The 24,683-nt window shown below is 46.1% G+C and overlaps 1 protein-coding gene across 33 annotated transcripts in view; it reads right to left on the reverse strand.

Annotated features, from left to right (window-relative positions):
• Window positions 1-2,858: 2,858 nt before the first annotated feature.
• KMT2C (lysine methyltransferase 2C) overlaps window positions 2,859-24,683 on the reverse strand; it is a 272,539-nt gene continuing 250,714 nt past the window's right edge. For 18 of the 33 annotated variants that reach the window (XM_048212977.2, XM_048212974.2, XM_048212973.2 and 15 more), the window contains 16 exons: window positions 24,195-24,359; window positions 22,596-22,737; window positions 22,300-22,447; window positions 20,654-20,832; window positions 20,346-20,482; window positions 19,238-19,487; window positions 17,947-18,086; window positions 17,463-17,570; window positions 14,715-15,834; window positions 13,419-13,555; window positions 12,046-12,188; window positions 11,608-11,776; window positions 7,581-7,697; window positions 6,904-6,977; window positions 6,546-6,654; window positions 2,859-4,821 (listed from right to left, as the gene is read on the reverse strand). In XM_048212977.2, coding sequence (XP_048068934.2) covers window positions 4,729-4,821; window positions 6,546-6,654; window positions 6,904-6,977; window positions 7,581-7,697; window positions 11,608-11,776; window positions 12,046-12,188; window positions 13,419-13,555; window positions 14,715-15,834; window positions 17,463-17,570; window positions 17,947-18,086; window positions 19,238-19,487; window positions 20,346-20,482; window positions 20,654-20,832; window positions 22,300-22,447; window positions 22,596-22,737; window positions 24,195-24,359 — 3,231 coding nt within the window. In that variant the 3' untranslated portion in view covers window positions 2,859-4,728. The remainder of the gene's footprint in view (window positions 4,822-6,545; window positions 6,655-6,903; window positions 6,978-7,580; window positions 7,698-11,607; window positions 11,777-12,045; window positions 12,189-13,418; window positions 13,556-14,714; window positions 15,835-17,462; window positions 17,571-17,946; window positions 18,087-19,237; window positions 19,488-20,345; window positions 20,483-20,653; window positions 20,833-22,299; window positions 22,448-22,595; window positions 22,738-24,194; window positions 24,360-24,683) is intronic. The other 15 variants (XM_057304569.1, XM_048212999.2, XM_048212996.2 and 12 more) reach the window with 8 other exon arrangements.

Genomic DNA, 24,683 nt, shown 5'->3' on the forward strand with positions numbered 1-24,683 from the left:
AAATAAATAAAATCTTTTGATAAATAAATTAGGCTCATCCTAGAAATGTATAAAGAGCAAGCTTTGAAAGGAGGAAACAGATTCCGCTGCTGGCAGAATAAAGTCCAACACAACACAATCCAGCCCCAGTAACACATAAGCACAAATTCCGGAATCCAAGAAAAATTAACCAGACACAGAAAAGGCAGGAAAATGTCACCTGTCACCAGGAGTAAAGATCCACCAGTAATATGGGCCCAGAAATAAAAGAGATGCTAGAATTAGCAAACAGTGATACTAAAAACAGCTATCATACATGGGCTCGGTGCGCTAAAACTTCCAAAGGACAATTTTAGTACAAGGAATGGAGCTGTGAAACCAAAACTGTCAAGGTCACGCAAACAAGGCAAACCTGAGTTACTGTCACACACCTCGGACCGAGGAAACATGATGAGGGGTCCCCGACTGGACCCCGGGATAGAAAAAGTGACCCAGCTTCCTCAGCATGTGGCCAACAGCCCTTCTGCGTCACCAGGAGGCCGTGGTGTGGCTCCTGGAAACCTGGCGGCAGGCGCTGGCAGCCCCGCTGGCTGTTGGCAAAGGTGTCTCTCGGGATCCCTGGTCTTCTGTAGTGGCCGCGTGTTGCTGGAAGGAAACTGGGCCTCTTTTCCTCTTACACGGTGACCGCGGGCTGCGCCTGTCACTCCGGGCCACAGGGAGTCCAGCTGCCTGCTCTGCAGAGCTCCTGGGATGCCGGGACTCTCCATGCCACAGGACTCCCATGCCCGGGCACATGGGTCCACTCCCCGTCCGTGACCCCCGTCCGTGACCTTGCACTTCTCTCTCCCTGGTGTTCGCTGGCAGCCGTGGGTCTGGCTTGCGGAGCGTGAAAAGCTGAGCTCAGGCCGGTGTGAGGGCGCTGGTACCTGGGCTACTCCCGGCTCGCACAGCAGAGAGCCTGAGGGCCTCCGCACAGCTGGGCTTTCCTGGAAGACAAGATCTTTCAGGAGCTGTTTTTCAGATGGAGAACAGGTCCCTTTTTAAAGCAGAAAAAAAAAATCATGAGAGGGTGGAGGGCCACAAACAACGATTAGGGTTTCAGAGAGACAGTGGTCAACAGTGTCCCCCAGGACAAGAAACTCTCCTGGGCCCGAAACACACCTGCTGCCTTTGGTAGCACGTGACCAGATGAAGGGTGTCTGCCTGGTGACCGGAGGGAGGACGGTGCAGCCGCCAGATGACAGTGTTAATGAGGAAGGATAGGAGGGGCCAGGGTGGAAGGATAGGAGGGACCAGGGTGGGACACGGAGGAAGAGCTGAAGTCTTTGTGCAAAGCAGCAGGATTGTGTGCAATTCTCCTCCATCACACCCCCCCCCCCCGCCCCGCTCCTGGGGCGCCGCCGGCTCTCCCTGGACTGGCGCAGGGCCTTGGCCTTCCTGCCAGCTGGGCTCCCACGCTCAGCCCCCGCCGCACAGAGCATGAGCTCACCTCTGGTGCAGTCAGGGTCACGGCACTGCCTCCAGCGGCCCCACTGCCCCTGCACACTGGGACCTCACCACTCGGCCCTGCTCTGACCTCGTGTCCTGCCACCCAGCATTCCAGCTTCCTTGCCTCGGCTTCCCACCTCAGCCTCTCAATCCCCGGGCCCCTGCACAAGTCAGGAGGGCCAGGCCTTTGTACCCCCCCGCGGTCCCCTTCACTCCTCAGGGAGGCCCCTCCCCGCACCTGGCCCAACGTACCAGGCTTTCCATCTTAAAATGGCCTGTTTCTGTTGGTCTCCCAGTGCGAACTCAGTGATGCCAGGGCCCGAAGCGGTCTCGTCTGTGATGTCCTGGTGCTTTTCAGGCTTTTCATAAATGCGGCGAGTGCAGGGTCCAAGAATACGGCAACCGTGGCAGCTGACCAGCCCCATCCGCCACGGGAGGGTCGGGGCCTTGCTCTTGCTCCCCGGGACGCACTGCAAGGGGACTCTTGCGAGGGTGGAGGCACCAGGTGGCCCCCACGTGGCTTTGCGGTTTCCTCCTAGAGATCTGTCACCCCTGCGCCGCCTCTCCTGCGCCCCCTTCCCTGGAGAACCACGTTCACATCCGTAGACCCGCGGCTACAATGCCCTTCCGTGCTTTTCCTGGCTGTGGCCCGCCACGAGTGGGACCTCACTCCAGCAGAGAGCTGCTCTCGGGCTCCGCGAGGACTCAAAGAAGTTTCCTTCCTTCTTCCGTGTCTGATCGTTAGAGATCCAGTAAGAGGTCAGAGGAGAAAAGGCTGTAACCAGGTAAGAGCTTCGCAACCTGGCGCAGACCGTGAACACCAGCCCCGACCAAACTGGCAATTTCGCAAACAGGAGATGCTTCGAGTATTTTTAAAACCTTTTTGTCAGATAAGTGCTTTGAGAATTTCTATAAAACCACACAGTATAAAAGCTTGTTATTTTAGGGTGTTCATGAAGCACAAGCTAAAAACTGGTTTTAGAAATTGTGAGGGGGATTGAGCTATTTTAATTCTTAGCAATCCCCTTCGACGTCAAATACATTCAGCATGAAAGAAATTGAGTCTCTGTCACAGAATAAATCTGAAAAAGGCTGCCTCAAAAAACCCCAGAAGACTAAATTTTACAATTAAATAAAAGGAGACTTTAAACAAGGGAACAGGGCACCTTGGTAAACACCCTTCAGCAGAAACCAAAGTTCCCGTCTTTGTTCAGCTGCAGGGAACATAGTCTCTCCATCTGGAAGGAGCTATGAACTTGCATGTAAACGCGTTATCTGAAAAGAAAGAGAACCGAGCCGATCATATCACACGTCAGGAGGTGAAGGCTGAGCGCGCGGCCGGCCCGCGGCTCCAGCCAGAACGCGGGCAGGGCGAACACAGACGCAGGCGCTTTTATAGATGTAAAATATTTTATTTGTAAATGGTGATCTTCTAAATCTGTGTCCACAAATTCCAAAACCCATAACACTCTGTATACTTCAAAAAATTCAATTTTTGCCAACATTAGGTACTATTATACAGAACAGAAAACAAAACCCGGTAGGACAAATACTGGTAGGATGTCAGAATATTGTACAAGAGAAGAAAAATATTCAAGAAACAAATTTCATACAGCTATTTATCAAGAGAAAAATATATACAATTGATTTATTCTGTAAGATAAAAATACATCATGCCATATACATTACAAGTTCAGAACTGCGTCACTGGTATACCAACAGTTTACAGCCCACTTGAATTGTGCACACAAAAACTTCATTTATACTTAGCCTGTGAAGTGTCAGTACCAGAATTTTAAGTACAAAATAAAAAGCTAACCTGGTTCAAAATGCTGATTAAGTTTCTACAAGCAAACACAAAACAGTGTTTTTTTTTTATTAAAGAAATGTAAACAAACAGTTCATACAAACACATTTTAAAATTACATCTTCGAAACCCTATTGTTGGGGTCCTGCAGCTGCAAGAGTGACCACAACTCTCCTTTTTTTTTTTTTTCCTTTTCAAATTTTTGTGTTAAATAGAAGGCTAGAGTTAGGCTGGCGTCCTGCTACACGATCTAGCATGTTTACATGATTCTCTGTGGCTTGAAACAAAGTTCTAATCAAAACTACGTCTGCTGAAGAAAAGTTCAGCCTCCATTTGGGTTTATTTTTAAGCATTATTCACAGTTATCACAAATTGTTTTTAAGCACAAAAAAACCTGACTGAAGAAGTAGGGATGCAACAATATAATATGAAAAAGTTAGTTTAAATTACCAAAACAGCTATAAAAGTTGTAGTTTTAGCCTACACTCCGTTCTATCAGAAGGTGTATAAAACAATTAAGTACTAATAGACTGTAGTTTCCAAAAAACCCCAAATGCTCTAGGTTGAAATTTTGGTTATTACATAATTATAATGGCATATTTAATAACACAAAATTATATTGTGACATCCCTATGAACATTTTATAAGCACCCGAGCTGCTGCAGAGCCTGGTAGCATTTGGTCAATACTATTTTTATACTGTATTTTTTTTCTCAAAATATTTACATATTTGTACAAAGTAACAGGGTCTGTTAGTTCTGCAGGTAACAGCAGCAGCTTGGCTTTCTTCTAACTTTTATTTAAAAATAGCTTCATTCACTTATTCAATAATAAATACAAAAAGTTTCTCTTATTTTACAGAAATCAAAAACTACAATAAACTGACTCATGGAATCAAGTATTTAAATGTATTTTAGTGCAAGTTATTACCCCTTAGCTCTATCCCTAAGGAAGTCATTTCAGTACATTCCTTGTTCAGTGGTGTCTACTTTATTTTAAAAAATCTTTAAGTTAGAGGGCCTGCCCCTGTTTCAGATAAGGCCGTGGCCAGCACTTTGGACGTCCCATCTCCCTTTCGCTGGTGATCTCAGTCTGTACATTCATAGGAAGGCCCCCACCCCGGGGCAGGGCAGCCAGCGGCTCTTCGCCCCAAAGTGTCTCCTTAGCGAGACGCAAAAACACAAAACAAAACAAAACCCACCCACAGAAAGAAGGAGGAAAGAAAGAAGAAGAAAACAAAAGTGCTGGACTGCTCTGTGGTCCTGGTCCGCCCCGGCGACCTCCAGGCGCCGCTCCATCCCGAAGGACTGAGGGAATCAGAACTCCCAGAAGCTAGTTTTCAGAAAGTCATAAAACAGAAAACAAAAATCTCTTTCTGTCTGCAAAATTCAAATGGTGTGTTGAATCGCTTCTTCCTAGGGACAAGCCGCCCGCCGAGACAGCACGGAACGCGTTCAGTTCATCCACTTCCGGCAGTTCACGGCCCCGCAGTGACACGGAATCTTGTGCTGGTCATCTTCAAAGTCAAACTTATAGTCATAGCAAAGCTGCCCACGGCAAAGACACAGTGTGAGGGGGGCCGGGAGGGAGGGGGGCTCCTGCCTCTACCTGCCTGACCCTCAAAAGCAGCAGCACGGCAGACCTAGCGAAGGACCCCGCGCGGCGGCGGCTCCGTGGGGGCTCGGAAGGAAGCCCACCTGGGGTCCCGACGGCATAGAGCCATCGCGAGGCAGCATGTCTAGGCCGCGCCACGTCGGAGGAAGGGGAGGCCAGCTGGAGAGAGGAGAGCTGCGTCCCCACACCTCCTCGTGGCACTGTGTGCACTGGGTGGTGGGGGGGCTCCCCTCCTCCCCTCGGCTGCTGGGTGGGACACACACCTGGGGGGAAACCAACCACCCCTCGCCAGCTGACATCTTTTCTTCCTTCCCTCACTTAAAAGAATGTTTTAAAAAGGTCTACCTAGGGTCATCCAGTTACCCTTCACATCTCAGACCAGCCCTGCTGACCCGGACCCTGAGCCCCCGGGAGGACCACTACTCTCCGAGGCCCTCCTGACTCAATGTCCTACGTGAGGCACTGTCTGGAAAGACTTCCTTTCTACACGGAAGAGAAGGCACCAACTGGGCAGCTTCCCTCAGTAACAAAACTATTTAGTACCTTTTGTTAGGTACTTGCGAGTTCTTCGGGGAGACTTTTGCCATTTCATACAAATGAAGCAGAGGCTTGGAGAAGTTAAGCGACCTACTCAGGAATACTGGCAGGAAGGGGAAGGAAGGCCCCAGAGCTCAGGGGGTCTCCATCTGTCCCAACGCCCCCTGGTGGTTGCTGGCACCACGCCAGGTTCTCACACACTGATTTACTCATCCAGATACTTCGAGATGTGCCATGCGCCTGGGGTAAATTCTTGATTTAAAAAAGGGAATTCCAAAAAGATGACCAAAAAATGCAAGAAATCATGGCATAGCTCTGTTCCAAAGGGCTGGGGGGTTCCAACAGAGATACTCAGGCCCCTCATCCCCTGCGCAGGAGAGGCTCTTACAGAAACCCATACTGCTCAGTGGGACCTAGAGCACCTCGAAATGTGGCTGAACGCATTTGTGGAAGACAAATTTGGGAAACATACATAAGTAGTCTAGACTAGTAATAACCTTAACAGGTGAAAGTCATCTGTGAGACCAGAGAAACAAATGTCAAGTTCAGCATCCAGCATTTTGAAAAAGAGAAAAAAATCATAACAAAAGAGCCAAATTGTTTGAAAATCTGTTGAGAAAAATCTGTAAGCTTGTACTGGTGCTAACTGTGAATACAGGCGATCTGGACACACGTGCTGCCCCCAAATTGGCCGCCTACAGCCTTACGGTGGCCTCACGTGAGCATCACGTTCAGGAGACCACAGAGGCCACAATCCCGTGACACTCTCCAAACATCAGTCGAATGACAGAATCTTTAAGGAGAGGGATCCTGTCAATCTGTGACCAAGGGGGTAAGCAGGAGCCCTAAGAGGCGGGAAAATCTGCCACATGGGTGATTCGGGGGAGCACAGAGTGAGGGACTCGGGGGCAGCTGGTAGTCAACACTTGCGATGCTGTCACGAGGAGGAATGTGGCACCTGAACGTCCCAGGGTAAAGTGACAGGGTGGCACTTCTGACCCACCACAAGGAGAGTTTTTCTAGCACTAAAGCACCAGACACCCCCCGGGCCAGCCGACTGCATCCAGCAGCGAGCTCACGCGGGCGTCTGAGCAGAGCAGACGGGATCCCACACTCTTACCTCTTCTCCTTTCTGGATCCTCCGATTGGAGCTGATGATGATTTTGTGTCCTCTCTCAAAAGTCACCACTTCAGCCACACAATTAGGTGCACACGAATGGTTGATATACCTGTAAGCCCCGTTTCAGAAAACTATTTATTAGGGAACAGCTGGAAGCAGCTTTACAAACATTCAGTTCACAGGGACAATTTGTTCCTGATTCTATTTCTACCCACCCATTCGTAGAATGTGAATGAACAAACTTTAAATGAAAATTCTTTTCAAAACTCATCTGCCCTGAATTTTTAATCATGGAGGCCATTGTGGGCACACGGACCCACCGGGCAGAACTTCCTCGACCTGATTCCCGTTGCCTCACCTGGCAGGCCCTCCTGTGAGTGTTGCATCGATCACGTGGTCATTATCCATGCGGAACATGTACACACCACGGTTCTGAAAGAGAAAAGTCAGAAATCCGTCCTCGTGCACGTTCAGAGCAGAAAAACTTGGGGGAGTGAATGGAACTGCAGCCTGACGCACTCACTGGGTGTCACACAACCACGTCAGGGGACATACACGTACGTGGTGTGAATGGAAATCAGCAGATCGGGACGTTGCTCGGAACGCCAGGCTCATTAATCTACAGCTGTATCTATGTAAACAGTAACACCGACTAGATAGGGTGAGACTGATGGAAAAAAAACAAGGAAAACACAAGAATATCCAGATGTTAAATAAAAATCTTTAAAAGGGGGGGGGGCGCCTGGGTGGCTCAGTCGGTTAAGTGTCTGCCTTCAGCTCCGGTCATGATCCCAGGATCCTGCGCCGGGCTCCCTGCTCAGCAGGGAGTCTGCTTCTCTCTCTGCCACCACGCCCCCACTCATGCACTCTTGCGTGCGCGCATGGCATGCTCTCTCAAATAAATAAAATCTTTAAAAAAAAAAAAAGAATAACCAGATGTGGCTTCTGTTCACAACTGAACCTCACAGGACAGTGCAATTTGGCCCCGTTTCTAGCTTTTTGACGGCACAGGGACAGAGAAGGACTGGCTCTTACCTGAGACTCATATAGCTTCTCTTTTCTGTTCGCAACTTCGTTTCGAATGATCGTGCCAATGTACTCGATGACCATGGTGTGCTTCTCGATGTCCCTAGCAGCATACAGGCCCAGCCCCTGTGAAAAAGAGAAACAAAAAATGGGGGAAAAAAACATGTGTGTATGTACCTTAAAAATCACTTTGATTTCTTGGACAACAAACCTGATTCCCTTTCATACAAAGGCCACACATCAAAAGCCACACTGAAGATTTCACCTCAAATCTTTTTTATTGAATGAATATATTACCATCAGAAACAATCTTACCACTTCGTCATGCCATTACTATCTTGCTTTGTGTCTTTTACTAAATTCTGAAGGTATATTTACAAAGCAGTACCACTGATAGCCGCCACATTGTCAGGCCACCTTATCTTCCATTAATTCATGCCAAGATCTCACCAACTAAACATGCTAATAGCTTCTGGTGTTTGCTGCATCCCATTACTATCTTTCTAAAAAGATACAACAGGACAATAAACTTCATCAATCAGAAATAGGGCTAACCGTATGGGACTATTAATACTATAGTCCAGTTTTGGATTTGGCTAGGAGGTCCCGGAGCCAGGGCAAAAGGAGAAGCAGGAGAAGTTACTCTGCGCTAATGACCAGGAAGGCTGGAAAGAAATAAAGTTCTGCGGAAAGGTGACTTTCTCCCCTAATGTGACGTTTGGAGGCCACAGAGAGATGTACAGGAGTCTGAACTGGTGAGAAAGTCTGCCGCAGGCCTCTCATTTGGTAGCTCGTAGTCTCTGCGAGCGGCCTAAGAAATCACGTACTATGTGTACCTTTGTAAGTTTTTGGCACCACGAATTCTGGAAAAATAACACACTGAAAAAAGTATGGATAATTTCCATGAATGTTTGATATTTTCTTGTCCCAATGTGAGTTTCTGCCTTTTCAACTCCAGCTGGCCGGAAGCCCGCAGTAGCCAAGTAGGGAAAAGCGTGTGCTATCTCGAGAGTCTGCCAGGCACAGCCGCATCGAGCCCTGCCATGGGGCACGCAGTACCAGGGGCCCACCTCAGAGACTTTGGTGTGCGAACTGAATTATCTTCTGGGAAAAAAAAATTTCATGCAATTTATCTGTTCAATTTCAGACATAACTGAGGTGAATGAACCAGAATACGCTAAAAGGTAGTACGTACAGAGATCAATATAGCTTGGTCGAAGAACAGACAAGATCAGCGGAAAAGAACAGAGAATCCAAGTAGATCGACGCATATGTGAAGATTTAATGTTTAACAGTTTCATCGTAGTACACTGGTGTCATGATTCAGTGCAACAGGAAAGGTTATTTACTAAATGGTGCGTCAACGAGTTAGTCAATGGAAGAAAATAGTCTTAAACACTTACAATTTCTGAAATCAAGAAATCCAAGACGCTACGTATACAATTAAATCTACCATCTTAACCAAGACTAGAAGCTATAGAATGCTATGTACATCTGACTATGCAACATTAAAACTTTTATAAGAAAAAGACACCATACTTCCTAGTCGGCAGAGGGTGTTTGGTTGGGGGAGTACATCTATGAGCACGGGTTCTTACGAGCTGGAAAACGGGCAACGGATGAGCATGTAATTCATAGAAGAGCAAATCCAAGCTGCAAGCTGCCCTTCGTCAGCGGTTAGAAACTGCAGGGAAGGAAGCAGTATCAGGCTGGCGGAAATATGAGAGGGCGGCAGCACGACAAATGGGAAAAGAAGAGAGACAGTCTCCTAAACACAGGAAGAAATGTGCAATGACAGCCTTTCTGGAAAACCAACACGTTCTGCTAAGGTGGAAAGTATGTACACACTTTCACACAGTAATCTCACTGGTGGGAAAATTCTCCAAAGGAGTGAGTCTACCAATACATGGCGGTATTTGTACAAGATACTGATGGCAATGCTGTTCTGGGAAAAACCGTGAACAGAACAAACGTCCACCAGTTGTGGAGCGGTTCACTTAATTATAGCTCATTGACATCAGGGAACGTCACCCAGCTGTTAAGGAGAATGAATGAACCAGAGCCACCTCGGCTGCTCTAGAGGATTCTCTGAGGTGTAGCGAGAAAGACTGCAGAACAGCGTATGGGGACGAGTCCACTGGAACATCCGTGCACAGACGCGTCTGCACGGTCAGGACAGTGGCATGGAACACACTGAACACGGGGGTTAAGAAATCACTGAAATGACCGAAAGGGAATAAAAGTGATACTGAGAAACAGGAACGGTAACGAGTGAACAAGCTACTTGGGAACGTTTAAAATGACAAGTAACTGATGCAGCAGGTGAGAAAGACACACCAGCAGGAGCAGACCACTGGATCCCCCAGGAACTGGAGAGGCTCCATTCTTCTTTTTTTTTTTTTTTTTTTTAAAGATTTTATTTATTTATGTGACAGAGAGACAGCCAGTGAGAGAGGGAACACAGCAGGCGAGTGAGAGAGGAAGAAGCAGGCTCCCAGCGGAGGAGCCCGATGCGGGACTCGATCCCGGAACGCAGGGATCACGCCCTGAGCCGAAGGCAGACGCTTTAACGACTGCGCTACCCAGGCGCCCCTGGAGAGGCTCCATTCTTGATGCAACAGCAGAAACATAAGAAAGATATCATATTTGTAATTTAAAAGCACGGTATCAGATAAAAAGAGCAGAAAGAGCTCTTATTTTTTTTTTAACAAAAGAAAGATCAGCAGATAAAATAGAAGTCACAGAACAAGGACAAGGGAACCAAAACCAGGAGGGGGAGAGAAAGTTCCCATCTGTGTTCGCACTGGTCATCTGGGGGCCCCACCGCAGGGGCCAGACTGAAAGGCACGCCTTAGCAGGTCCCAGCTGAAGTCTGGGGTCCACCCTGGGAGAGCCCAGATCTCATGAGTCCGACTTTGTCTAGAGGTTCAAACAGACAGAAAGAGAGGTAGGAACTTGCAAAAGAATTAATGCAGAAACATTTCTCAGACGGAAGGCACAATGCTCCAGGTCAAAAAGGGTCATCAAGTAAGGAAAGCAATAAAAAAGAAAATGACCCAAACCTAGGCATATTTTTTATAAAATGTCCAACTATCAAAACTAACAAGAAAATACTACAATCTTCCCAAGAGGAGGGAAACGTTCCAACAAAGGAACAAGAATCGGAATGAGTATAGACAACGGAATGTAGATCAGATTTTTATTCTGAAGGGACCACAGTGGGTGTGAGTGGGACTCGGTGGGAGGAAGCTGGCAGGCACGCCCATGGTGCCCAAACGCGCAGTGGCACGTGCAAACAGGGTGGCATTGCCAGACCGTGGATTTCAGACCCCTCTTCTGAGGGGAAAGGCAACAGAACTTGAGGGGGCTCTGGCTCTGGGCATACGGGGGCCAAGGTACACAACTCATGGATGGGGACAACACTCAGGATGACTGGGCTGAGGGACTGAAATGTTTGGCAAAGTGAGCTTTATACTTCCATCCTGGGACATCCAAGGGGAGATGCTGACCAGGCACTGGGCTCTTCAGGTCTACAGCTCAGCAAGTATGGACTACAGATGTACATTTAAATGCTTCCCCTACAGAGGGCTCGATCTATAACGTATTCTACAATCTATGCACCAGAAAATAGAGAGCTGTCAGAAAAGATGGCATCCAAAAGAGAACTCCCCACACTGGAGCACCTTTTGAAAATATTTTCATTTGTATTTTTCACAAGAATTTGAAATAGCTCTATTGAACACTCCACAAATCCAGTGAGTGCAAAATACAGTGCTATCTGCTTCCCATGAGCGCTCACTGAGATGCAAAGATGTGAATTCCAGAGGTCTTCCCGCTGGGGAAGAAGAGCTTCCATGCTCAAGGAGACGCAGTCAATCAACAGTGTTACAAACTAACAAGACGTGACAGGATTTTAAAAACGTGATTCTAATCCTGCAGCCATGTGAGATCCTTCTTCACATATGGACGCCAGTATCTCCCGACCGCTAGACCCCGTCCTGCGTCTCCTCTCTCCGAGGACAGACCACTCCCTCACCTGGATACGAGACCGGGCCAGATAGACGTTGGACTTCCACTCGGTCTTCATCTTCCGGTACTGCGAGGACTTGGAGTGGACAAACTGCTTACTGTACGGAGCGTTCAGCTCCCCCGTGACCGTGCTCTGAAAGGACTTGGAAGTGCTGGTGCTGTTCAGGGTGTGAGGCCTGCACGCAATGGCATGTCAACAGGAAAAAATAAAAGGAAAACTGAAGATATCTCCGAATCACGCCCAAAGCCAAGCTGATTCAAATTCTTACTGACAGGAACATACATGGAAAGCCGCCTAGCAGAGCCACAGGGCGAGTTCTCTGATGTGGTCGGCACAGCCACAGCCAGAGACAGCAGGGTTTGTAAGCAGCAGACAAATCAAGCACAAAACCACAAACACACCTAGAAACCCTGGGCTGTACTATGTGAAGTTAAAACAAAATACCTTAACACAAACCTCTTGACATGGGCACTCATTTTAGGTTCGGAACGGGCACAGCCTGTGGGGTTAACGGCAAGAGGGAGTTCCATGAGAGGATTGCGGCCATACCGAAAGGTGTAGTTCTCACACGCCTCAACCCCAGGGAGCTGAAAAGGAGCAAAACAGACACAAGGTTAATTTATTTGATCAAGACTGCAGACAATCCTGAGCAGGCCCAGGGATAGCCCAACTTGAACTTTTGGGGGAAATAACTTGTCAACATATTCCCTGGGGACAAAATGGTCTTTTTAACTTATGTTAACATAATCAGCCTGCACTCAGATCTATTTCAATATTAGTTATTACACAGATTTCAGTTTCAAAGTGGAACATAGTAAACCCTGGCAAATGCTCCTTGAAGAATAATATTAACCCATAGAACAACTACAGGCCAGTCAACAAACATGCTTATGTGACTTTAAGATCTGATTATCCCAACCCTGTGTGTACTGACTTACAACTTTGCTCTTTCAACTTGTGTATCTTTATTTGGAATTTAAAAATTAAATATCATTAAAAATCATTTCTATGCTTTAGTGTCTTGATTTCTCACTTCTTCCAATTTGACTACGATGAGGTTATTACACTCAACGCCCCGAGAGTGTAGGTGGTTAAGGTTTAACTGTAAAATCATTTTACGTTAAAGGCCTTTTCTAGAATATATTTCTTGTGAGCATATTTCTCTACAGACATGAAAGATACGTATCATTTAGACAGTGCTCTACGAAAGGAAACAAGCAGACGTAGAACTCAGTGGCTTTTGGGAAGTCCTCTGCTTCTCCAAAAAAGCAAAAACAAAACAAAACCCACCAAACATCAATGATTTTTTTCTTGTTCAAAAAAATGCCTTATAATCATGCAACTTCTCAAAAGCATCGTGTGCAGACCCACTGGCAAACATACTCATAATCATAAAAGACTGCAAAGAGAGGTCAGAGAAGACCCCGTGCTCCCGCAGTCACTGCCCTCTGGTGACAGCCCAGCACGGGGGCAGGGGAGTGGCTACAAACACCGGGGCATCAGAGTCAGTGCGGGAAAACGTGAGGAAGCAAAGGGACAAAAGTCCCCTCACCCATCCAGCACTGCCTGAAGACAAAACCACACTCCTGTCCTTCACTCTGCCTCGTCTGCACCCTGGAAGAGAACCACCTCGCTGAGGGAACGTTAACGTTTACTGAGGTGTCCCGACGAATCACAGATGCCTTGAGACACACGAAGAGAGCAAAACGCTACCTCAGAGGATCCTATTACAGCCCATGTCAAAACAGTCACACTGGGGACCGCTATGTGCAACCGCCAAGGCGATCCCGATACCACATGTGGCCCGAGGCACTCACTGACTCCGCGATCCGTGCCACTGCAGACACTGTGAGCCCAAACAGGTCTTCTCCCTTTAGATACGCTGGAAAAAGCTGGAGCATTTCAGACTGTTTTCTCACACATGCCACGGGCTCCAAAATTTTATCCCAAACACCTACATATGGCCAATACAAAAACAAAACAATTTAGAACAAACTTGCTCTCTGCTAAACAGAGAGGAAAACAGGATGCAGTATAAAACAGCAAAATAAAAGATGGACCAACCACTTGAAGACTTACCAGTTTCCAAGTAAAGCCCTGGAGGTGGTGACCTAAAACAAGCCTGCTATTACCTGCTTATCAAATGGCAGTTTATTTTGAAGACTTTATGAAATTTTGGGGAAAAGAATGTGTTACATTAAGGAAATTAAACAGTGAAAGTGGAAAAGAAAGTTTAATTAAGTAACAAATTCATATAAGAACTTAATTCATTTTCATACTAGGCACATAACTTTACATTTTTAACTAATTAGTCCAATTAGCAGTATCTAGAAGTATGTTTCTTTCCTCTCAGAGTTAAATTAAAATATGAAATTGATATTTCCATTGGAATTATGTTCAGGGCATTTTCATATATATATATATATATATATAATTTTTTTTTTTTTTTAAGATTTTATTTATTTATTCGACAGAGATAGAGACAGCCAGCGAGAGAGGGAACACAAGCAGGGGGAGTGGGAGAGGAAGAAGCAGGCTCATAGCGGAAGAGCCTGATGTGGGGCTCGATCCCATAACGCCGGGATCACGCCCTGAGCTGAAGGCAGACGCCCAACCGCTGTGCCACCCAGGCGCCCCTCATATTTTTTTAAAAAAACAGCTAGACTTTAAAAAAAGCAATTCCATGGTACTTTGTGCATCAATAAAATGACAGCCTACAGTCAAAATTAAGTGTCCCAATTTCTAGCTCCAAATTTGTTTAATACCTGGTAATCCTCTTTAAAGACAACATATACAGTATGCTGTAAATACGGTTCCTGTCTTCTGACATCAGGAGGGTCCCCAATGCAAACAACAGGCAGTACTTATCTGCAAATGGCTTTATCACCTGTGCTCAGGTACACAGTCTGATTTCCAGGAAGTCCAGCAAGTGCCAAGAAGACGGCACAGCAGAGACCGCAGGTACGGTAACACAAAGAAGCTAAGAGTTGTGTTTGTAAATGAAAAACCCATGTCTGTTTTCATAAAATAGGAAACAAATGAGAGAAAACAAGGAAACACAGACATAAACATTCAGTAACCGGCTCTGCAGGGCATCCGAATGTGGATCTTACCTTTAGGAGAGGAATCACTCAGGACAAGATCCTCATGGCCTTGCTCCACAATTCGGATCACGAACACGGGGCGCCCGTCTTTCTCCTCAATGGAGCACAGGTAGCGACAGCGCCTGTTGGCGTAGCGTGTGCTCCAGTACAAGCGGCTGGCTTCGTAGCCGACAGGGAAGAGCGCTTTAGGAGAATGGAACGCCTGCATCTGTTGTGGAAGCAGCTGACCGATCGTATGGAAGATGAGGCTTCCAACACGGAAGGTGTGGTCGCGTTCCCCGCGCTGCACGATGCTCGCGATCTGTCGCACCTCATCGCGTTGAACGTAGACCCGTCTGAAGACCGCGAAGTAACTTAACTCCTGCTCATGAATTCCCTTTGGTTTGTGCATGGGACAAAGCATAGTTTTATCCTTAAAAAACATGCATTGTGCTTTAATGGCGCAAGTAAAGTGATAAATGTTGGTGCACCGAAATCGGTGACATCCGCTGGTGGCGCCCATCTTGTGGCAGAAGACACACTTCATCTGCAGGCCCCGCCTCAGCGCCAGCTCCACGTTTATCAGGGCTCCGGCCTGGGTCTCATAGACCTCTGTGGACCACAGCGCACAGTTCAAGTGGACCCACAGGTCTAAGTCAAGGTTGAGCAGCCTCGCGGGTCCGTCCGTCAGTCCGTCCCCCTCCTCGTGACAAAAGCAACACTTCCGGTAGTCTTTGGGCACAGGGTCAGGTTTAAGGGAAGTGCCCAATTTCTTCAGGAACTCATCTATTTCGTCCTCACAAGGGGGTTTGAAGCTCCCCTTGGGGATTACGATGTGAATGCTCCACTTCTTCCACTTCATCCCTCTCCACTTTTTATTGATCGGCCTACAGTCTTCAAACCCACCGTGGACAGTCCTGAGCCGAGGCTTTAACTTGACTGTTACTTTGAGCTCGTCTGGCTTTGCCTCTACTTTGGCTGCTTCAAACGCCGGAGGGAAAGTGATGGGGGGTGATGCCGGGGGAGAAGCTTCTTCCTGGAGCTGCGGGAGGCAGTGCACATCCAGAGTGGAGATGTTGTTACTGTACTGATGAAATGCTTTGGAAGGCGTCTCTTTCACAGGCGACTGTGGCAACAGAGGGGCGGATTCCTGCACAACAGAAGGGAACGGGAGTAAGAAGAGCAGTTCGTCCCAGAGCAGGAAGCCAAGCAGCAGGGTGTCACCGGGCCTGTGCCCCGGGTCGGGGTGGGGGACAGGAAAAGTGTCTCCAGGGTGAGCATGAGGGGTCACACACAGCAGAGGCAGACACCGAACACTGACAGTGCTGACAAACACCCTCGGGCTGACGACAGCCAGGCCGTGTCGGGAGTCCCGCCCCAGGCCTTCTCCACAAGGCTGTATCTCTGGAGAATGTTCTGCTCCTAAACCTTCTTGGACACTCCTCTCTAACCATAATGAAGCCAGAAAAATCAATGCTGAAGAGAGGAGCTAGCTAGTTTAATTTGTACAACGGAACACTGATTTTTGTTAGACCAAATAAGAACTTCAGAACATAATCTTCTCTGAGCTTATCCCCACTCTCTGAAATTCATGTCTGTTTGTTTTAGGCTGAATTAATTGGCATAAATGTGAAGAAAGAAGAGGCAGTGGTCCCCTATCAAGATACATTATACGTAACTGTTCCCTGAGGCTGCCCAGCTCTGATCCAGCTGCTGGAAGAGGTGAGCTCAGAGACAAGCCCCAGGACTTTCTGTCTGGGTACCCACAGGTTCCCCTGTTCTCACACCGCCCCCCCCCCCAACCAGGTATCTGAGAAGACACACCTCACATAAATCCAGGAGCAGGCAGGAACTGCGCACCAAATTTTAAAATTATCTGGTAAAAAAGCAATTTCTCCTCTTATAGAAGTTGACATATTAATTTTTTAAAAGATTTTATTTATTTATTTTGAGAGAGCATAAGCAGGGGAGAGGAGCAGAGGGAGACGGAGAGGGAGAAGCAGACTCGCCGCTGAGCAGGCAGCCTGATGTGGGGGCTCCATCCCAGGACCCTGAGATCATGACCTGAGCAGAAGGCAAACGCTTAATTGCCTGAGCCACCCAGGCGCCCCGACATATTTTAATTTAAAGTCTAAACCTTTTTGGCACATAGCTTGATTTCATTATACTGGAGACTACTGCCTATTTAAAAATAAGAGTCTCCAGAACATTCTCCCAGAACAGACAGCAGAGCAGTGACCTGCAGGGAGGAATGACTGGCGGCATCACGGCACGGGAAGCCTTCCTTCAACACAAATGGTTAAAAATGTTTCTCTGTATCAACCACACATTAGATACACTTACATCACACAGAATCAAGTACAGCAGGCCATCTCCACCATGACACGAACAAAATGCTTTCTCCCCAAAATAGAGGAGTAGACTTACAACGTGTTTGTGAGCAGGTTTTCCCATCAGGGTAAGATCAATAAAAGTTGCAAGTCTTACTGTTGTAATTAAATTAAGATATTTGTAATTATTTAAGTAAAATTAAAGATGTTATTAGTATGAGTGTTTTACTCAATTCTGAACTTTTAAGATATAATTCAAGTCTACCCCCCTCTCGTCAAATAGGCTGAATTTATCTGACATAGCAGCACAGGCTGCCCTTTCTCAGCCCGCGTAGCATCGGCTGAGATATCCTGCACACACGGTGCTAGGAACCTGTTCTATCCATCGACATAACCCAAAATCACAGAAGCCACTCACTAGACACTGCTGAGACTACCCTCGTCTTACCTTGCTTTCTGAGTTTTTTGCTTGTGTGGCTGAGGCATAAAGAACGAAGCAGTTATTACTACAAAAGACGATGTCCTTCTCCGCTCTATGGGAGCTTTCTCGGGAATCCTGAAAAGCAAAGAGAAAGGTGTGGGGATCTCAAGTCAAAATTTCATAAAAACAAGATCTACCTATTGTTGGTTTTATGCTATGTTAAAAGTGAAAGTAGCTATCTTAAAAGTAAGAAAGTAACTCCCTGCCAATAGTTAGCATATAATTTAGCCAAAGAGAAAATAAATGTACAAAATTAAACTTTATTATCCATATTTCACTCTATTTAGGCATAATATTCAGTTTACCAGTCTGCTGTCACTGTTTGGTTTTAAGCTAAATGTGTCAAATATATGCTGAGGCTACTTCCTGGAACCTGTGTCCCGTGGAGCCACCGTAAGGGGCCTCTTCCTGACCCAGGAGCAAAGCATCCAGCGTCCGAATCCCGAAGTACCTTGTTCACAAACGCCGGATCTCTGGAGGACCTGCGCACGCCGCTTCCAAGGATAACGACTTTGCAGTGGCAGCACCACTGCGGTCGGAGAGCTGCGCTTTCTGCGATACCACGGCCAGAATCCTTATACCCCGAAAGACCTAAATGCAGAAGACTTCCGTTAGTGATTCAAATAAACCAGTAACACAACGTAGTACAAGGTGTGAAACTGCACTAAAAAAACTTAGAACATGGCGCACTGAACTTACCTGGTATTATTCTTTACTAATAAAAATCTTACCTTCTAAGCAGTGGTGACAGGGCATCTATTACATGCATGGCCCTGGAGTATACATAAGAGGGACACACCTATTCTCAAGCAGCTGGGGAAACAATGCTTGTACGCGAGGAGCACAAGAGAAAACCAATCCACCATGATGCTAATATTCACCCTCAGTGCAAAGAGAGTGGGGTGGGGGATACTACTTTCGTTTGAGGGTTAAAATGATAAAAAATGTTTTATGAAAGACGAAGAGGTACGTGTACAAGAGTCTTAAGTAAGTTCAGTGATTTGGAAAGTCGCAGAGGGCTGAGGAGAGTCCCGGGGCCAAGATAAAAACGTGGTCAGAAAATTCAAGGCACATTTGGAGCATATCAGCCATGCAGGACATGGGGGCAGAAAGGAGAACAGAGAAAAATGAGTAAGGCAGGAGCAGCTGGAGGCCGAGCTCAAAAACCCAGCACAGGCAGCTCTCCGTAAGTGTTCACGGACGAGAAGTGAGGAGCTGCCAGGTCCTGAGAGCAGGGGAGGGACCGAAACAGGACTGTGAGGGAACGGGGCAAAGGGGTGGGCAGAGGCAGAGGGGAGGAGGAGGCGGCCCTGCCCTCGATACGAAGGTGCCAGCGCATCCCTGGGAAGAGCAGGGCCGGTGGAGACAGTGCACAGGCCCAACGAGATGGAAATGGGGGTGCAAGGCACAGAAGGATGAGGGAACCCAAGCACAGCTGCCAGCCGCGTGTGCACCTGGAAGAAGGGCAGTCAGGGTGGCGGGCCCTTAGGAGATGCAGGAACAAAATCCACGGGAGGGTCAACAGCCTGCACAGAGAGCTGGCGCTCTACTACTTCCTGGGTGACACCCCAACCACTAACGTCACATCACACCGCAGAAGACAGAGCACAGAAGGTTCAGTGACCCAGGACTACACCAACACACTGTCACTTGTTCAAAACTAAAGTGGGATTTTAAAGAGAATAAGCTTAACTTGTAAATGGAGAATGAGTTTGAGGGTAAGGAAACGTGAACTAGCTCACCATTGCTGGCTGGAGGGAACGGCACATCAGGCTGCTTCAGCCGGTAGGAGCTGGCTAGTCTGGGAGGGTTTGCAGGTCCTGGCGGCGGCCCGCGAAGAAACAAATGCTGTCGACACTCCAAACCTGGGTTTACTCGGTGGCTACTGACCAAACCCATGGATGGAACATCTGGAGCATTACTAACCTCATAGCTGTTAGGAATTCGGACATGGAGAAGGTCGGAAAATGCAGCCACCACACTGCTAATGTTCTAGAACAAAAATGTGAACACTGTGTTAACCCCCGAAGGCGACAGTGAGCCACAGAAGCACACTGCGTCCTTCAGGGGACTGTCATCTGCAGGACATGGACAATGCAAGCAAATCCAACCACGTTCACTTAGACTTCACAGTCTCCGGGGAAAAAAATCATTTTAATGGACCAGGATCCCCATCCAGCTTTCCTAACAGAAATCCTCATACAGGGATCCCAAGTAACGTTAAGTATTTGCATGAGCGTGAAAGTATTCTAGCTACAGGAAACCGCCACAAGGAGGGAGCTAAACTTAATCAGGTTTCACAGCTGGGCAGAAACTTCCTGTGAGTAGACTCTGTCCAGCTCTGGGCAGGTCTGCAACAGCCCACGAGAATGCTGTCACACCAGGGCTAAGTTATATCGACGGCCAAAATGTCCTATCATTGGACCATCAGTACAGTTGCCAGTATCCTCATAGAATCAAGACAGAAAAAAATTCTCAGCAATTTATTAGTGCTTGGTATGAGCAGACCTGAACATTTACAATGCTTCTGTAAAACTTGTAGGGTCGACAAAGTTCTTTTTCATGGCTTCATTTTCTATGTGTAGTTATCGAAAGGTTTTTCTCTAAAGGACACAGCCTTTAATAGAAACATGAGAATACTAACTTCATTTTGCCCCGGCTACAGCTGAGATTCCTGGGATGCTTATTCCAGGGCTCAGAAGCAGCCCAGACATCTGACTGTTCGTCCTAGCTCTGACTGTGACTTCTGTCTGCCGTGACCCTGCTGTACACGGCTTGCTCTAAGCCACCTGACACCCCCTTAAGAACAGGGACACGGTTTATAATGTTAAAAAGCTATTTCATCTTTACCTCAGCAGCTGTAGGATGCAGGGTAATTGCCACAGATATAAGACCCGATCGGGGACCATTCGGGGATGAACCAAAAGGTGGTGTGAAAAATAAAGTGCCTGGCTCAGTTTTGATGTCATTCCTTCGAGATTCCAAACCTTAAATAGGGGAGAGAAAGGAATAAGGAGGGAGAGACGGAAAGAAGGAAGGGAAGAGGGGGAGAAGGGAGGAAGGAAAGATGGATTGAGTGTTAATGGCTTTTCAAAATATCAACATTAGTAAACTGGCATACTGTCAGGAGAAATCTATCAGCTGAGTACTCTCCCTACCTTTCCCAGCACTGCTGGGAAGAATCGGAATGATGGGGGACGGCACAGGCTCCGGAGGCTCCTCTTTGACCAAGGACAAATCCGGGTATCTGCTCACTTCCATCCCAACTACACTCTCAGGAGAGGATGAGGGAACAAAACTGTCAGGAGTGTCCCGATCACCACCATGATCCTGTATCCTGAGAGAACAAACATAACACGTCAACATGTGCAAATCCACCAGCGGGGGCTTCCTGCACCAACCCAGCCCTGTCTACAAGTGGGACTAGGAGGTTCCCTTGGACAATGGCAATGACATAAGAAGCCAATGAACAGGTTCAAGGCCAAAAAAGAAATTTCTCAGAAAAAGACCTAAGAAACACATTCAACTCTTAAGCAGTTTAAACAGTAGGTTTCCTCCTGACTAAACTTCAGCATCAAAGTTTAAAGACCTGCCAAAGAAAGAAGCCGTTCAGATTACAATCCAGCAGAGAAAGGATGGATACTCACACCTCTGCCAAATTCCAGATCCCCGAGACGATGGGAACAGTCTGCAGCCAGAAAAGGAAAGAGCCATCTTGCACACCCCCACACGCACAACCGCAGAGCCCGCTGTGGGGCTGCTCGTAGCGGCAACGTGGGAAAAACTTGGTCATTAGGGCTTCACAGGCCTTTATCTTTCCTAATTGATCAAGTACGGTGAAAAGAAGAAGAGAATAGTCTAGCCCAAGAAACTAGAGGTTAACTAGGGTGACTGAGATCAGAGGGCAAGTGCAGTCTCAAGCTAGTGGTGCAGAATACCCCCAAACCTGGGATCTCCCACTCTCCCCCCACAAAGGAGGCACTGTGATATGGAGACAAAATGAGCAGCAGCATTATGAGGAGACCAAGAGTGGCTTCCAGAGGGAGTCCCCGTGAAATCCGGGAGTGGAGTGGGTCCCTACCCTTAGGGCACCACACATGCACACCTAGGAGGCTGCCTCCCACAGCTGCTCCTGATTTCTAGCAGTTAAGATGCAGAAGAGAGCAAGGAGACCTGGATTCTAAATCTGGACGAGTAACTTCTCCTTTTTGGTCCATAGTTTTCCCGTTAGCAAAGTAAGGGACTTAACCTAAATGATGTCTCTGATTATCCAAGAAAGAGAGAATCGTCTGATGAAGTACATAAGAACCTTTCCTAGATCTAACTAGGTGGGTTGTGGTTATCTACTAAGGGAAGTAGTAATCTTCTACTCCCCAGTCAGAATCTTGGGTTGAAAGAGCTGACACAAAGAAGTACAAAACTCTGGACGGGACAGTCCTTAAATTCTCTTCCCCAAAAGCATTCTCCGGTATCTGTAACTGCTGCTCTTTTATTTTAGACATCTGCAAACATCAGTGAGTGATGATCCTTGAAATATTTTGCATAGAGACTCTCATTGCCTTAATGTCCACTTATTTGTTGAACTTCCTATACCACCGAAGAATTTTAAAATGTACAAACTAATTTTATAGTAAGAATGTTTTGCAAACTAAGTCCTAAAGAAAACTTCACCAAATTTTCACCCCTTAAATGTTTTTACACACTATCCCTATAGACATTCTGCTAAATACATACATATTTTTTAAAAAAATATGTGAGCTAACTAAATAATAACTTTAAAAATGTGAGAAAAAAGAACCCCTACCTTAATTCTTCCTGATTATTATGAGGTGGTGTTGGCAGTGAAGCTGGGACATCAACTGTCTTGGGGCCTTGAGCAACAGCTCTGGCTAACAAGTCATCCTGGGGTCTGAATGGCAGCTGAAATGGTTTCGGTCCTAGACTTTTGGTAACTGGAAAAGCGAAAACACAGAACCAAAAATATATTTAATCAAAACAGATACATGGGGAGAATGTCACAAATTGATAGCCTCTTCACCATACACAGCTGGCAAAGGCATACTCTTCAAAGGTGCACGACTTGGAGGAGTATCATCATACCTTCATGGCTCATTAATGCGCCGGCTCTTCCAGCAAGTTCTTCAGTTGTCGCAAAACCATTTGCCATCTTCTGACAAGCCATAGGAGGTGGTGTAGGAGGAAGAGAGGCAGGGGGTGTTGGAGGATTACTTAAATTATTCTGCTGCAGGAGACCAAAAAATTTTAAATTATATGCTACAGAGCAAATATGCCATGACCTTGCTAAAACTTAGTTCTGTGAATTTTTAGCACATGGAAGCAAGGCTACAGAAATGTCATCAAGATGCATCTTCATTCCTAAATGCACACACCAAGAAGGAAAATAAATGTACAAGGCCAGGAGGTTTTTGGTGGAAGAAATACTCATGCTTGTATGGACAAATCAGCCATTTGCTTACTCGGCCCAGCTTGAGTACTTGAAATTAAGAAGCAAAGTTACATTATTCTATTTTGCACATCTCTTTCCAAATTTCATTGTTATAGCCAGTGAAAGACAGCTTTAAAATTCAACCAATAAATTACAAAAAGTTCTCAAAAATTCCATTATTCAGTTCTCATTAAGATATGCCCCCGTTCTATTAAAAAAAAACCCCAACAACAACAACATAAAAAAAAATTGACAATGTGTGGCTCTAATCCTATAATTACAACTCATATCCTCAATATTAGAATCTAGATTGCCCAAAACCTCTATAAGAAGCAAAGTCATAGCAGTAACACTGGAATGGCCACATCATTAACAATGGGAGTCCCCTCCACACATTTCTCTCTGCTTAGCATGTGTCATCAATTTGTCATTTGTTGATTGATCAGTCTCTCAGGGATTGTTGGAATCTACCAATAATACCATGAGAACCAAGTGCAAGGTGAAATTACAAATCTGGCAAAGATCTGGGATTTCATGAAGGTAATGAAGTTGTGTTGGAGAACAGCTTGCATCAGAAGAGAAGGCATTTACAAGAGTGAGGACAGGTTCTAACTGAAGAGAAAAGCCGACAATGATAATCAATGGAGCATCACAAGAGAATGACTTTAATACTAAAGTAAGAAGAGAAGCCCTCCAGAAAACTGATGATACTCTCCAATATTTTTGCAAAAAGATCATTTTACATAAGTCAGATGTGAAGTAAAGAATGTCTAATGAGGCTATTATAAAACACAGCTAAAATAATAACACCAAAAGATAAATTTGAATTAGCTTGGTATTTTAGTTTAAGAATTAATGTCTAGTTGTAATTAGTACCTAAATCATTAGACAATATACATTTTTCAATTTTTTTCATTTCATTTTTCGGGGAAAATTACTAACTACATTTTTTATTCTATTTACTATGTATTTGGATTCATTTTTAAGAGTTAATAAAGATCATAGGAAAACAGGTATTTTCTCTACCATGGAAATACATAATGGATGTTCTTCACTACTTGTATTCTTACCTATAAAAAATTACAAATGTTTATGTTAGAAACTCTTCATCCAGTGAAATTTCAACCTTTTAGCTGAACTAATAAAGTTTAAATGAAACTTGGAAGATTAGATGGAAAAACAAGACAAGCTCTACCAATTCTGATATGGTATCCAAAGAGGAAGCAAGGTAAGACCTTGACGAAGAAACATACCTTGTAGATCAACTGAGAATAGTAATCCGAAACCCCTTCAAGGGTAGCACTGCCAAAAGTTCCTAGAAGTCGGCTCCCACTATTAAATTGGCCACTGCCATAAGGAAGAAAGTGCGCAAAGTTCACTCCAATGATTGGTTCCATTAGAGGGAGCAGAGAGAGCTGCTATTAAAAAACACATTGAAGAGTAATGTACACGGTCAACAAAACAGAGCGTTTCGCAACTTTTCTAAGACCAAAGGCAACTTAGTCCAATAAGGCTTGAGAAAAACAAGACTTAAAAATCTCAAGTTATCAAAATGCTAGAATAAGTGAGAGAGACCACAGAATCTCTGAGATATATTTAAAAATGAGCTTTATTCTTATCTGTCTTAAAGGGACGCTGCCAGGCATCTAACAAGAAAACACGTTCCTTATCTTTGCTCAGCAAGAATCGGGCTGTGAAGGGAGGCCAGGTACCCCCAGTGGCACTCTTAGTGGCTGTCTCCC

This window comes from Ursus arctos, unplaced genomic scaffold (genome assembly GCF_023065955.2).
Source record: "Ursus arctos isolate Adak ecotype North America unplaced genomic scaffold, UrsArc2.0 scaffold_3, whole genome shotgun sequence".
NCBI lineage: Eukaryota > Metazoa > Chordata > Mammalia > Carnivora > Ursidae > Ursus > Ursus arctos.